The sequence below is a fragment of the Maylandia zebra genome, linkage group LG8, assembly GCF_041146795.1.
Source record: "Maylandia zebra isolate NMK-2024a linkage group LG8, Mzebra_GT3a, whole genome shotgun sequence".
In the NCBI taxonomy this organism is placed as follows: Eukaryota; Metazoa; Chordata; class Actinopteri; order Cichliformes; family Cichlidae; genus Maylandia; species Maylandia zebra.
In genome coordinates this window covers 31,000,684-31,014,952 of record NC_135174.1, presented here as the reverse complement: position 1 = coordinate 31,014,952, position 14,269 = coordinate 31,000,684, and the positions used below count along the sequence as shown (strand labels likewise).

The following is a 14,269-nucleotide window of genomic DNA, read 5'->3' as shown; positions in this document are numbered from 1 at the left end:
AAGCCGAGCATGCTTGTTTGAGAGTGGAGGAAGCACCAATCACAACAGTGTGACGAACAGCCGTATGAACAGTTTCTCTACATCCCCACCGCTTTGGAAACCTTACTTTTGGGATTGCACTCACACTATACAGAAATAAATCAAAATACATCACAGTATTACTTTACATTTGTTGGTTTAGTTTACATATTCGAAAAACAGTGTGAAAAGGTGTGGCTTAAAGTGTGGTTGGTAATGCAGAGTAATTTCAGTGTTTGCGCCGTAGTCTCCATAAACAGTTTATCACTTTAAAATGTGCAGCTACAGCCACGCATCCTGAATTCAGGTTCTTGTTTATGTAGAAGTTCATTTTGTCCCTATTCCATTGCTCCTTTAAACCATGGTTACAAAAATGCTGCTGTATTGAACATTTTAACTAGTACTCTGCAGATAAGCTCTGGCTACAACTGGTTAATCGATGCTGGAGTGTCTGGCCCATTGCTAGTTAAACCTTTACACTGTTCTCAGCCAAACACAGGAATCCACACCACTCAGCCATAAAAACAGCCCACTGTTACACTACTGTGAAGAATTCCTTCATTTTTACAGCAGTTTCAGCCAGACTATGTTTGTAACATACAGTATGTAGTTTTAAATCCGATGTGAAGGTTTTTATTAGCTCACTATAGAGATGGATTGGATTTTCTATGAAAGGCAGACTTGGCCTGTCATCCCAAATGATGGAGTTTCCTTGCAAAGTTATCAAAATATCATTTTGCATTATGAGCAGAAAGAGAGGCAATAATAAGCCATAAAACCCAGAGTGAGGATTGCCATAAAGCATTTAAAAGTACTTTCTATGTGGAGATCTGTACTGTAATTGCAATAAAATTATATCTATGTATTCTTTATGTGAACCCTTGTCTTCAGGTGTGGAGAGGAACTATAGCCAGAATGCGGTACAGACGCATGCGAGCTGCCCTCACCATCCTGCAGGCCTACCGACGCTACAAGGTCAAGTCTTACATCCGTGAGGTCAACCGTCGCTTCAAAAACGTGCGATCCATGAAGGATCATGGCAGGCACGTGAAGTGGCCCACGCCCCCCAAGGTTCTGCGCAGGTTTGAAGAGGCGCTCAAGAGCATCCATAGCAGGTACTCCACAAGAAAACATCTGCCGAGATAGATTTTTAAACAGGCCCATCATGTATGTAAGTGTGTTTCTACTCCTATAATTGGTTTATGCTAGTCTGGAATAATTGATTAGACTGCAGAGTTGTAACTTTTCCCTGTTGTTTTGTTTTCGCAAAGAAAAAACTACAAGCAAACCAGAATCCATCTTTGTAAACCATGTGAGAGCATTTAACCTGCTTGTTGGCCAAATGTGTCTAGGGCTGGGTTTATAAGTAGAGGATATAGGTGAGGGCTTGGTTAATTTTATAGCTAGTTGGTACAGTTTGTTTAATCTGCACACCTAACATTTATTTTAGAGTTTGTGTACTCCCAGAATTCAAAGCATACGTGGCTATTGAGAGATCTTTAGCTCAGACTTGCAGCGTCCATGTGGCAGATCGAGGTGGGATCACATTCTCACCATAAACAAATATGAATGTTAGGAGTAAATTCTCCTTGTTATCCACTATTTCTGAATACAGCACCTTCTTCCTGTATTGACTTTTGTTGCTCCTGCCCCGAACACATCTAGCCAACAGGCAGACAGAACATTCTTATAAGGCTTATGGTTCACTTTAAGTTTGCTTTCTTTGTTTTCTCTGTGAAAAGAAACAAACCACAGGACGAAATTAAAGTTTAAAAGAGTAAATGAACTGTTAAACTTGTAGAAGCAAATATCAGCTTTTAATGATGACCAACTGTTGTTGTATTATACGTTCAGAACAGAAACAGAAGCTGAACCTTATTCAAACAAAATGTTTTTAAATTGTTCTCTTTTGAAGAAAATCGCTTTCCTAAATTGGCTGAACTAAAAGTAAATCTGACTCCAACCACAGGAGACAACACATGCCCTCCAGTGTTATTTTACATCCAGATGAGTCTTTTTGAAGCAACTTACACATGTTTCCTTCTGCCTTGGGCTCACACTGGGCATTGATTTTTCTTTCTCCATCAAAGGCTCATCACTTCCTTTCATCCCATTGTCTGTTTGTTTGCCTTTTTTCTATTTGAAGCCGGACACAGTGAGAAAATAACCCTCCTAGAGAATTATGTTGGCTGTCAGTAAATACAGTACAGTGAAGACGGGGTCGACTGCAGTCCTGCTGCAACACCCCACTGACCCGACTACAGTAACAAGGCTCTGTGCAGCATCCTTTATATAGAAAGTTCGATTTTCCTCCGTTCTAAGTTTGCTCTGTGTGTGTGTTTTTGGATGCGTTTATCTCCAGGTGGTGGGCATGGACACTGATCAAAGGCTTATCTCCAGAGGAGACCCTGCAGGTGAGGGCCAAGGTAGCCGGCCTGGAGGCCCTGAAGGGCCAGAGGGCTGATTTGGGGCTGCAACGGGCCTGGGAAGGAAACTATCTGGTGAGTAGGAGGGGTAGCATGAGTCCAGTCATGAAAAAGACATCTTTTACAGAGTGAAATTGGCCATGCTAGCTTTGTTCATGCAGGCTTTGTCTCCTGCAGCTTGCATCAGCTGCTGTTTCTCTGTGGCTGAAATCCAGATCAGACATAGTTATTGAACCTCAATGCTGTGCAGTTTGTAGCATAAAATGCTGAAAAATAGAGTACCCTGCTGGTATTAAACATGTGATTTAATTCATTCATTGTTTGCTGACTCTTCAATCAGACAATGTTTAATAATACTGCCTGCATCCAAACTTAAAACCCTGGTTTATTTTCTTTTGGATTCAGGCATTAATCAGTCTGATCATCGCTCATGACATCCTATTTCATTTCAAAGTTTCAAAGTTGTAGACCACGAACCAATAAGTGATGATATGGTGGCCTTGTCTAACTTTTATATGCACTCTATAGAGAAACCTTCCAGTTAAAAACAAAGGAAAAGTGTTTAGTCTCATTCTTTGAGCAGATTTATTAAAGAAAGTATCAAGCAAGACAAGAAACAAACAGTGTGATATGAATGGAAAATAAGCCTAAAAAGAAGGGAAGCAGTTTTACACCTCGCATTTATTTTACAGACCTCAATTACACCCGGTGGACATTAGAAGACATAAGAAGATAAGCATCTTAACAATGTAATGTTGGCTCAGCTGTTTTCCCAGTAAATAGTAATTACCATAGAGTGTGAATACTGGACTGAAGGAATGTACCCAATTAAGCCAGGGTTTTTTGTCAGTGGATGTTGTGGCTGTCTTTAGGTTAATTATATATGATTCAAACAATTTATTCATTTAAAACTCCTGCAATGAAAACATTTTCATTGTGAGATAATACATTCATTAAACCAATAAAAATGCATGCATAAATAGGATATTTATAAGCTCATCTTAACTTGGGCAGGTTGTGAATTAATTCGAGTTAAACTGGAATATTTTGATAAGTTTCTTGTGGTGTGTGTCTGACAGAAGCGAGACAGCCCTGACACAGCAGCATCGTTCACACTGGTCTCAAGCGATCTGCAGCGGAAAGACAAATTCATGAGAGTCCTGTTCTCCTGCAACGTACGCAAGGTAAAAGCTTTTCAGAGCAGATATCCATGACTTTACCACATGTGCACACACTCACAACACGTGTCTGTGTGTACAAAGACATAAACCCAGCTGCTGATGGCTCACAACATTTCCCTGCAGGGTGTGTAAATGTCACCGTGTTTGTGTGCACCTACTGTATCCCGTGGTGTCACTAATGAGGAGCTTTGTGTTTCCCAGATCAACCGTTTCCACAAGTCGGAGAACCGGGCTGTGCTCATCACTGACCGCCACCTGTACAAGATGGACCCCCTGAAGCAGTACAAACCCATGAAGAGCATCCCCCTCTACAACGTATGACACTCTTTGTTTTAACGCTTCTTTTACTGTAAACAGACAAAATCAGCTCTATAGATACTGCTGTAACAGACCCTGTAGTTCAGGGGTTACATGCTGCTTATCTGCTTAGTGGAGATATCATCTTAATTTCAGGAGCAGGACCACTCCTCCTTCACGCCCCCTCCGGACTCAGGCTATAAAAGCCCCCCTTCACCAATACCTGCTGTTCTCATTTTCATGCCCCACCCTTCCCCCAATTTTCTCTCTCTTCTCCTCTCTTCCTTTCCTTCATTCACTTCTCGTTAGTACATGGGGATCTGCCCGGCCCGGGAGCCGTTGCCAGTCCCCTTCGAGGCCTTCCCCCAAACCACAGCACCAGTTCACATTTCCTCATCGCCCATCGTTACCAAGGATGTGGTCCCAGCTAGTGAAATGTAACATAAAGTGTTCTCGATGTAAATTCATATTTACATCGAATTTGTTGTTAGTGTCGCAGGTGTGGGTCAGAATGAGACACTTGAGTCGTCTCTACCTGAAACATCATAAATTAAATAGAAATTCATAGAATATGCATAAATAAGTTTGTTGATTTAAACTTTAAAGTTTTGTAATTAAAAACTGTAACAGTAAAACAAATAACATTTCACATAGAAATAGTTAGCTGTGAGTAGCAGCTACTCACAGCTATGTATTCTTACACAAATGCAAAGTAAGGGGTTTTATCATAGTGGTGAAATAAATATAAAAAACTTATTTATGCTAAGCCTTTTCCTTTTAAAATACTGCTTCAGGCCTTTCAGAATTCCCCTCGTAAAACTGTCCATTTACTTTCCAACCAGCCAATTTGTCCACTGGAATTACTCTAAACTCTTTGTAGACATTTGCAACCAATGCTCAGAATCCTTTACATTATATCTTATTTAAGAAATGTTCATAAAACACTAAAAAAGAATAAAAAAAAAAAAAGACTGGCACTTGAGAAAAGGAGGTTATCATGTCTTATACTTGTGGTATATGAATTGTTATTGTTATTGTTTGTTCAGAAACTATCCTGAAGCTGAGCCCTGCTAAGGTACAAAGCCACAGCATCCAGGCTATGCTGCAGTTTGTTGAGATTTTATGCGACACTGCTCACTGTTGTGCTAATGTGTTTTTCCATATGAGTGTTTCTAAGTTTTACATACTCCATCCATTGTTTTCTTCTAGCTCTACTGTACTTTGGATAGTAATGACTAAACTTGCTGATCTGAGTCCTAGCTTTCTGTAGCTTTGTGATACCAGCTCCAGACGATAGATAGGTGGATCTAAACACCCTTTCTCTGATCAATATCAAACAGATATTAGACCGAATGACAGTGAGTGCGTGAGGGTTCATATGATAAGGCATGAATTTATTTATTGCTGAACCCCAGCCATGTATCTGTATAGCACCAATTTAAACTCCCAATTTACTGCAGAATTTAATATGACCTACTTATGGCCAAGTTAAATTGTTTACTACATTTAACTGAAATCATATATTGGAAATTGAAAACCTGCTTCTGTGGAATAAGAAGTATGAATTGCCTGGTGTAATTATGAAAGCAGGAATTTGAATCATTCTTCTCATGCTGTACATTAGTTTTAAACTTTATGTTTAGTATTTAGTAAAGGAGTGCTGCTCAGAAGGTTTCCTGTAATTAAAGAGTCTTAGATATTTTTTTTCAGTTGATTAACTGCTTGGTCTGTCAACATGCTGTACAATGGTACGAATATTAGAAACATTTGCTCAGACTAATTGGCTTAAAATGATCATTTAAATTTGTTTAAATGATATATTTTTAACTATTGGGCAAGCAAATTCCATCAGTTGTACGTGCAAAAATCCCATCCTTTTAAACTTTCGGTCAGGTCTTTAGGGAATTTCTTCGAGTTCATCTGAATCTGCAAAAACACATCTCCTCACATAAATCAGAATCTTATCTGAGAAACAGGAGGTGAGATTGTGACCATGTGTATTGAATTGGTGTTATGAATCTAGCATCCCCACTTTGAAGTGGTGATTGTTATATCGATCTACTGGGTTGGCAAGTTGAAGATGTGTGTCAATAATCCAAGTTTTACAAATCATTGTAGCAACATCCCCAAGTTTATCTTCTGAAGTAGATATTTCTTGGCAAAACATTTTATTTGATTCTTTTTTTTAATTAATTTCCTTTTAAAGTTTCACATGAGTGTGGACAAACATGAATATAAAATTGGTGGCTCGTGAACAGAGATGTAATCTGATTACTTTTTTCAAGTAACGAGTAAAGTAAGGGATTACTATTGCAAAAAAGGTAATTAGATTACTGTTACTTTCCCATAAGCACGCTGCGTTACTGCGTTACTAAAACCGTGATTTTTTGCGAGTGTCTCATGACAATGACGTAAGCGAGTGCGACGTTCGTGACAACAGCTGTGTGCAGATCAACAATGGATCATATATCGAGTGCAGGAGAGAGCATGAGCGTGCAGCGTTTAAAGCGTGGAAGTACTGACCTTACTTTGAGTTTGATTCCGTAAAAAGTGACAAAAACATTAGTGTCCGCTGTTCACTGCGTGGGAAGAAAACTTCTTTTTACAGCGAAAAAACCCCTGAACTTCCGAGCAAACCCCGAGTGTGCGGATTCTTCAACTGACCGCTGCAGCACACCTGCACCAGGGCAAACCTCCGCTTGCTATGCAGGTGAAAATAGAGCAACAGGACCGCTGAGTCTTTGATTTTATTTATTTTCTGCTGTGTTTTACTTGCATCTATTTGAAAGAGTGAGTGTAAACACAAAAAATATTTTATTGTATGTGCTGGAATGTGCAGAAAATAGGTTTAAATGTTAAACTAATTTCTTCAAGTCAGAGAATGGTGCATATAATTTAATTTTTGCTTGATGAATAAAGTTAAAAGATTAAAACTGATAAAACAAGTTTAAAAAAAAGAGACTTTTCCATTTGATTACATTTTGTATGATGGATTATGCAGAAAAAGTAGAATAGGGCTTTATTACCTATTCAGGTTTTAAATCGTGTTTTTAAAAAGTAACTAAGTAATTAATTACTTTTGAAAATAAGTAATCAGTAAAGTAGCAGGATTACTTTTTGGGGGAAATAATCAGTAATTAGTTACTGATTACTTTTTTCAAGTAACTTGACCAACACTGCTGGTGAAGCATCCACCACGAACCCTCCTAACTGATGTCCTGCTGTATATTAGAACCAGCAAACAACAAACAGAAAGAGGAAGCAGTGTGAGTGGCTTCCTGAATCTGTAGCAAAGGTGACAGTATTGATTTCCCACCAGCCTGTTATCCTCTGGCAATGTGTCAATATGCAAAAATTCTCATTCAGCTTTGCAGTTGGCTGGTTTTAATTCACGTTCTCACTGTGATAGGTTCATTAATGCTGCTGCATGCACGTAGCACAGGAGGCTGTTTCCATGGTAAATGTGTCCTGTATGATTCATGCTGCCATTTATTACAGCCAAAACTAGCATCATTTAAGGTTAACTGCTGCTATTGTTATAACAGCTTATTATTATAAGGTCAGTAGATGATTTGATCCTGTTTCAGTTTGTCCTTGTAAGCTTCTAAACTGATTATTATACTTCCCCTAGTCTCTGCCCGTAACTGGCATGCTCAAAAGTTGGCGTATTTGCTTTCTTGCTGCAAGTTAGATTAGCCGTGTGCATTTTTGCATTTGGGGTTCTTGACAAGCTGTGCATTAACTTGGTGTTTATGCTGACCCTAGCAGTTTCTAAGCTGCACACTTCTCATTTTAACATCTCTCACTGTTTCGTCTTCATGTTTAAAATCTGTCATTTAATGTCCAAAGCCTCCAGCTGTTTAGTTTAATTTGTGTTCACTTCATAGCAAATGAGATATTTGGCATTCCTCATTAGTTGAGGAATGTCTGCTTTTGGAAGTCGATCAGGTAAAATAATGATGGTCATGATTTTACTGATATTATCAAACCTGGCTGTCGCTAATACAAGCATGCTCCAAAATAACTGCTGGACTATCCCTGAGATAAATTTAAGCTCTGGGTGCCATCGCAGTCCTAGAAAAAAAGTCTGACCACTTGACCGCAGCATCTCTGGCCACTTACGCTGGGCTTACAACAGCAGTCTTTATTTAAACGAATGAACAGAGAGCTAAAACTTTATATTACTGCTCATGTGGGTGTCAATTATACTTGCACAGTAGTTCAGGTGTTTTTACTACGATAACAGGCCGACCACCACTCAGGTGAAACTCTTGAGATATAAAAGTTCAATCTCACAGAGCATGTATAAACTATATATTATATATTTGAAAGTAGAATTTCTTTCTTTTAAACTTTAATGAACATGTTACACAAACTTTTGGCATTTCCGTTTTGGCCATCAAGTGCTCTGCTGCGGTAAAATGGCACAAACGTTGCTTGTGCTCTGCTTTTGCACCTCTGACCTTCGAGGCGAGGCAAAAATGATATAGAAAGTGAAGGTGTAACGCATTAATCTCCAAGGCACATACGCCCCTGTCGTGTGGAAGAAATGAGTGAGATATGAGGCTGCTGTGCACTGACAGCTATGACAAGAAACCCCAGCATTGAATCTGACAAAGTGACAAGTGGGAATTAGAGAGCTTGTAGATGGACACCCAAATCCGGCATCGCTGCATCTGGAAGTGAAATTGGGAGATTGAGTTGAGACAGATGGTGGCAGACAGAGAGAGCAGCATGAGTTAAGGGGATTTTTAGTTATTGTTCATTCAGAGAGAGTGACACACACATATGCATATGCACATCCTGAATTGATGTACGAGGCATACAGAGAGCCATCAGTGCACAGGGAATGGTTTGTAGCATTCAAACATTGACAGTAACACAATGGGAGTAGTTCAGTATACGCAGAGCTCTACATGCAAACTGTATTTGGAGGGAAACGTGAGGACAGAGACATTCTGACAGCTCGTCTTTTTTCAGATTTGATCTAAAATATAAAAAATTAGTGGTGTTCTGAAATCGTACATTCAGTAATATTGTGCATTTTTGTTATTAGGTTGGGCTCTTTTGCAAATACTCCCAACAGACGGCTGTTTACTGGAAATGATTACAGTGCCAAGCTTTTTAATGAAGTCATCGGCATTCACAAATTAGTGTCTGTACAATAAGAGGTACGCTTTTATTGTAAAAGATCCACAACTGTGCTTATAAAAAGTCCAGACTTCATTTAAATTCAGCTGACCACCTGTTCAAAATCATCTCTTTCCTGCAGACACGTTACAAGTGCTTGTACGTACACCGCATCAATTTCTTCATTGACTTTAAATTTTCCTGAGAGCAAACATCATCTTCTGTATCACTGCTGATGAGCGCTGGGTTATCAGGCAACAATACAGGGACCACACAGCAATTTTCAGGGGAGGAAAGTGCAGAGTTCATGGTGATGCAACCAGACGCATGGTTCTCATTTATTTTTCCAACATTTACAGCTTTGTGCTGCCTGAATTCCCAGCCCAGGGTCACACTGTACAAATTGACATTGTGTGCCCTCTCACAGCACACTGAAGAGACAGGAGATTTTTCTTCACCACCTGCAACTGGCTTCCTGTAATTTTGTCCTCTCCAAACTGAAATTGAAGTTGCAGGATGGACATTTCTGCACAGAATAGGAGATTTAACACATCACTGATGCACAAATGCAAGTGATCAGAACAGAATTTCCATGGTGTGATCTAAAAATGGCAGCAACTGAAGGTCCACATGTGCACAAAGAAACTGCCTTTAAGTGGAGATAGAAGCAAATTTAAATAAAAACATCTTGCTCTAAACCAATAAATGCACAAACACATAACACGGTCTTTAGGTGTCGAACTTTCATTCATCTTTTTTTTTTTAATCGTTACATCACTGTCCCAGTGTGTACATAACATACAAGACCTTTATGTAATAAATGTCAGACTGCAAGGGTGAGTGAATTGGTGAAGGTGAAAAAGTGCAAGAGCTGAAGGAAAGGTGGGTGAGGAGGAGCGGATAGAGATGTGGGCAGACAGCCACAGCAGCGTGACTTGGTGCTATTGATCAGACAAGGTCAAACAGAGGGGAGAGCAGTTAGCTCATTGTTGATTAGCAGTGATAGGCTAACACCACAGCATCCCCTTGGCTGCCCTATTCTGTGTATTTACTGCTGCTCCTGCAGGGCAGCTAAAAGGAAAGACTGGGCTGATAGATGGCCAAAACTGTAGTGAAGAGCCAACAACTGTCTGCCAGAGGATTTATATGCCAATTAATGCTGTGAGATCATTGGCTTGTTATCGTTCATTGAAATTAAACAAAATAACGTTGAAGAAAGGGGTGAAATACCGATTCTGAATCGGTGGCTCGCGTTGCTTCTGTTCGCAATCTTTTTTTTTTTGTCTTTTTTTTTTTCATTCTTTTTTACCTCGTCTTCTTCCTCCCCCCCCATTTCCTATCTAGTGCTGACTTTCCCCTCTCTCTTCTCTCTCCCGCCGTTGTTGTCATGCCAACTTCCCAGGAGACGGTGTTGTCATGGATACCGAGCGGCAGGGCAGATCAGCTGATGTCTGGTGTCATTCAGGCATGTGCACAAATCGGCCTCCTGTATGTGCGCTCGTTCCCTCCCTTCTTTGCAGTGAGCTCCCGCTCTCCTCATACCTCTCAACCAAACACAAACTAGAGCTGCAGTGTGACCACATATACTTTATTTACACACTCAGTTCAATAGTCTACATAGGGCTGTGTAGTGCGTGGTGTTTTTCTTGACCAGTTGTCTCCAATAACTCAAAAGCATTGAACACAAGAAGTGCCAGCTTATGCACTCCCAAGATCAGGATATGATGAAAAATAAATTGTAATAATACTGTAAATTTGTGCATCTGCAGCTTGAATGCCCTTGCATTTTTGCAACATGGATGGCTATGGAGCTTAAGTTATTATATTCATTTAATCACAGAGCACCCACCCTTTCCATCGTAATTGGGCTTCTGGGATGTGTTATATAACCAATTATTTGATCCCCAAAGAATAAACTGGGAAAACCTGCTGTTCACATTTTGTCCTCTTGACATCCGTGGTCCATATATATATATATATATATAATATAAGTTTTCAGAAAAATTTTTGGAAGATAATAAATCTAGGAAGGTGTTCATATTTACTTTTAATTGATTAACTATTGAAACATCTATAACATGAAGTGTAAGAGTGAAGGTTCCACTCAGTTTCACATTTCTTGCAATATTCCATATCCTAAAGATAATCGGTTATTATTAACAAACAAGACAACAAAGAGGAGAACATGAAATATTATGAAATAACTGGGATTCATCACATCTTTAAAAAGGCTCAAAAGTTGTACAGTCGTGTAGTCTACATAACAACTGCACTGAAAATCCTACAGTGTAATCGTCAATGCAGATCCAGAGCGTGTAGCGCCCAAATTGGAGGGCAGGACTAAAATATGTCCACATCTCCAAGTTTTGTTAAATATGTAACGGGATGACAGACGAGTCATTGAGCAGGTGGCGGGGCAGATGAATGGCTCTAACAGATTCCATATTCTGGTTAAACTGATTTGGGGGAATCAAGACAGAGAAAAAAATGAGACAAGGAAGCGAATCTGAATGTATCATTACCCAACTCATTAGAACACCGACTGTCGTTCCAATCAATTAAGCCTTTAATATAAATGTAAATGTAATCGGCTCTTTGTAATTAACTGTGGGTGGATTGCTATACAGAGAGGCATGGCTTTAGGCTTTAATTCACGGTGATTACGTGAAGTGTTTGTTTCTGAAATCACGGGCATCATGTTGAGGCTAAATAAGCTAGCTGGTTGATTTGCCGCCGGTCAAAACCTGTCTCTGCTTGTCTGCCTGTGATGGGGAGTTTGTCTCGGCATTGCTCTCTGGTGATGGTTATTAGTGACTGGCTGCCCTCTGGCTATTTCCTCAACATTCACTGCCTTCAGTTCAACTTGGAAAGACAAAGAAAAATGGCTAAAACCTAGGGGAGATGACAAAGGAGACAAAGGAAAGCGAGGCTAAATAGAGGGTGGATATAGGATAAAGGGAAAAGTAATGGGAAGTTAATGAGAAATGAAGCTCAGGTCTTCTTTTTTCTCCTGAAAAGTGTTTGTCTGTAAATATATTGGATTCTTCCTGCAGCTTTGTAGACCTGTGAAGCAGACAATCCAGCTGAAAAACAGAGTCTCCTTTTAACCCAGCTGCTTTAGTTCGGGGGGCTCTAATTGGAAAAATTAGACTGGCCCTTTGGGAGGCTAATCTATAAAGCATTACTCTAGATGCTGATGACGTTCTCCACCAGAAGAAATCCCGTACACCAGTTGACACCAGAGACGGATACTGACTGATATTTGTCCGAGTAATTCATCACATCTTGTCGATAAATCACCAATTTGCCTTAGTGTAATAGTAATGATCTTTTCTTATTTATTCTGAGAAAATTCAAAAAGGGGTTTTTCATGATTCAGAGTATTTCTTTTCTTTTCTTCCATATACCATATACCCTGTATATGCATCCTTTTCGGGGACACATAAAAACAGGAACAAGCAGCAATATTTTGTACAATCCTATCATAAATGAAAAGTAAGGGGGGAAAGTATGTTTAGCCTACACAATTTCTGCTAGAAGATCGAGCGGCTAATAGTTTCCTTTGAAATGAAGAAAACACAATGTTTAAAGAACAAAAGTACATGCCCAGCCTTGTCCCACTGTTGAAATTAACAGGATAAAGACGTGCATATTGGAAAAAGACAAGACTAACGGAAGAAGATCATTAACATATACTGGCCTCTTCCTCAGACAGTTTGCTTCATATTGATATGATGGCATCACACAGTTTCTGCAGATTTGTTGGCGAAACATCCACCATGCGAATCTCCCATTCAAACACTCTCTGGGACTGAGATCTGGTGACTGATGGGCAGATTTGAGTGGGTTAAACTTGCTGTTCAAGAAACCAGTTTTAGATCATGGATGGAAGCGGCCATCAAAGTAGGGCTGCAACAAACAATTATTTTGATAGTCGACTAGTCACTGATTATTTTTGCGATTAGTCGACTAATCATTTCAAGCATCCATTGGACATAAAATGTACAGCTTATTGCACCCGCAGCATCTGCTCTTATATAACTATCATTAGCATACAGCTTTAAGTGTTTAAGGTATGTGCTAACTAAAAATAAAGGCAAGATGATAGTTTATTAAATTTTAATGACATTTGCAGATTGTTTTGGTGAAGTTTAATAAACTCAGCCGTCTGCACCTTGCTATCTAAAATATAACAGCCAAACAATAACATTTTTAAGTTATCTAAGTGACTTATATATCATGTTTAACCTGAGTAGCGAAAGACGGCGGTGGGTTTGAAAACGATTTGCCGGGAGTCCGGTGTTCTCACGGGCTCTAGCGAGCCTTAAACCCCGCTTAGCTATCGAGCTGGTGGGTAACAGACGTCTCCGAAAACGTCGGAGCGCTTTTGAAAATATGCGGTGTCTTGATAAACTGAGCAGATATTTGAAGTTTACACAGCTACATTCTCGCCTGAAAATATGTTAAACGTTTATTTTGTGACCCAGAAAGAATAATAAGAGTAATATTAAAACTAACTAGCTGCCGCCATTGTTGGAAACTGAGCAGGGCCGCGCTATGAATTCTGGGACACAGCTTCTTCTTCTTCAGGGTTTAACGGCAGCTGGCATCCTTGTACATGCAGTGCTGCCATCTTCTGTTTCAGTCCGTTATTACACTCTTAAATCCTACTACTTATTCCTGCGTCTTTGGGGATCTTACAAAGCTTCAAACGACGCGTCGACTATTAAATTAGTCGTCGACGATTTTGATAATCGATGTAATCGTGACTAGTCGACTAATCGTGGCAGCCCTACATCAAAGGATGGGTACACAGTGGTCATAACACAATAGATATGGTCGTTAACAATACTCAGACTGTGGCGTTTAATTAATGCTAAGGGGCACAAAATGTGCCGAGGAAATATCCCCCACACCATTACACCTCCACCACCAGCCTGAACTGTTGATAAAAGGGAAGATATTTTCAGTTTCTTACACAAAATGAGGCAGAAATTGAGACCTTTCGTTCTGCCTTTCTGTCAGCTCAAAGCAGTCCAGCCATTTTTTTCTGGCATCAGTAGGACATTTTCTCTGTAAACCCTGGAGATGGTTGTGTGGGAAAATCCCTGCCCATCTGGCATCAACGATCATGATAAAACACCTTTCTTTCCATTCTGATGATCACTTTGAACTTCAACAGGTCATCCTGAAATGCCTAAACACGTTCAGCTGCTG

The 14,269-nt window shown here is 39.8% G+C and overlaps 1 protein-coding gene across 1 annotated transcript in view; it reads left to right on the top strand.

Annotated features, from left to right (window-relative positions):
- Positions 1 to 14,269, top strand: part of LOC143419926 (unconventional myosin-Id-like) — a 62,555-nt gene that overhangs the window by 12,626 nt on the left and 35,660 nt on the right. The window contains exons 2-5 of the mRNA XM_076887816.1: positions 910 to 1,133; positions 2,381 to 2,519; positions 3,524 to 3,628; positions 3,827 to 3,940. Of these exons, the coding sequence (XP_076743931.1) occupies positions 910 to 1,133; positions 2,381 to 2,519; positions 3,524 to 3,628; positions 3,827 to 3,940 (582 nt within the window). The remainder of the gene's footprint in view (positions 1 to 909; positions 1,134 to 2,380; positions 2,520 to 3,523; positions 3,629 to 3,826; positions 3,941 to 14,269) is intronic.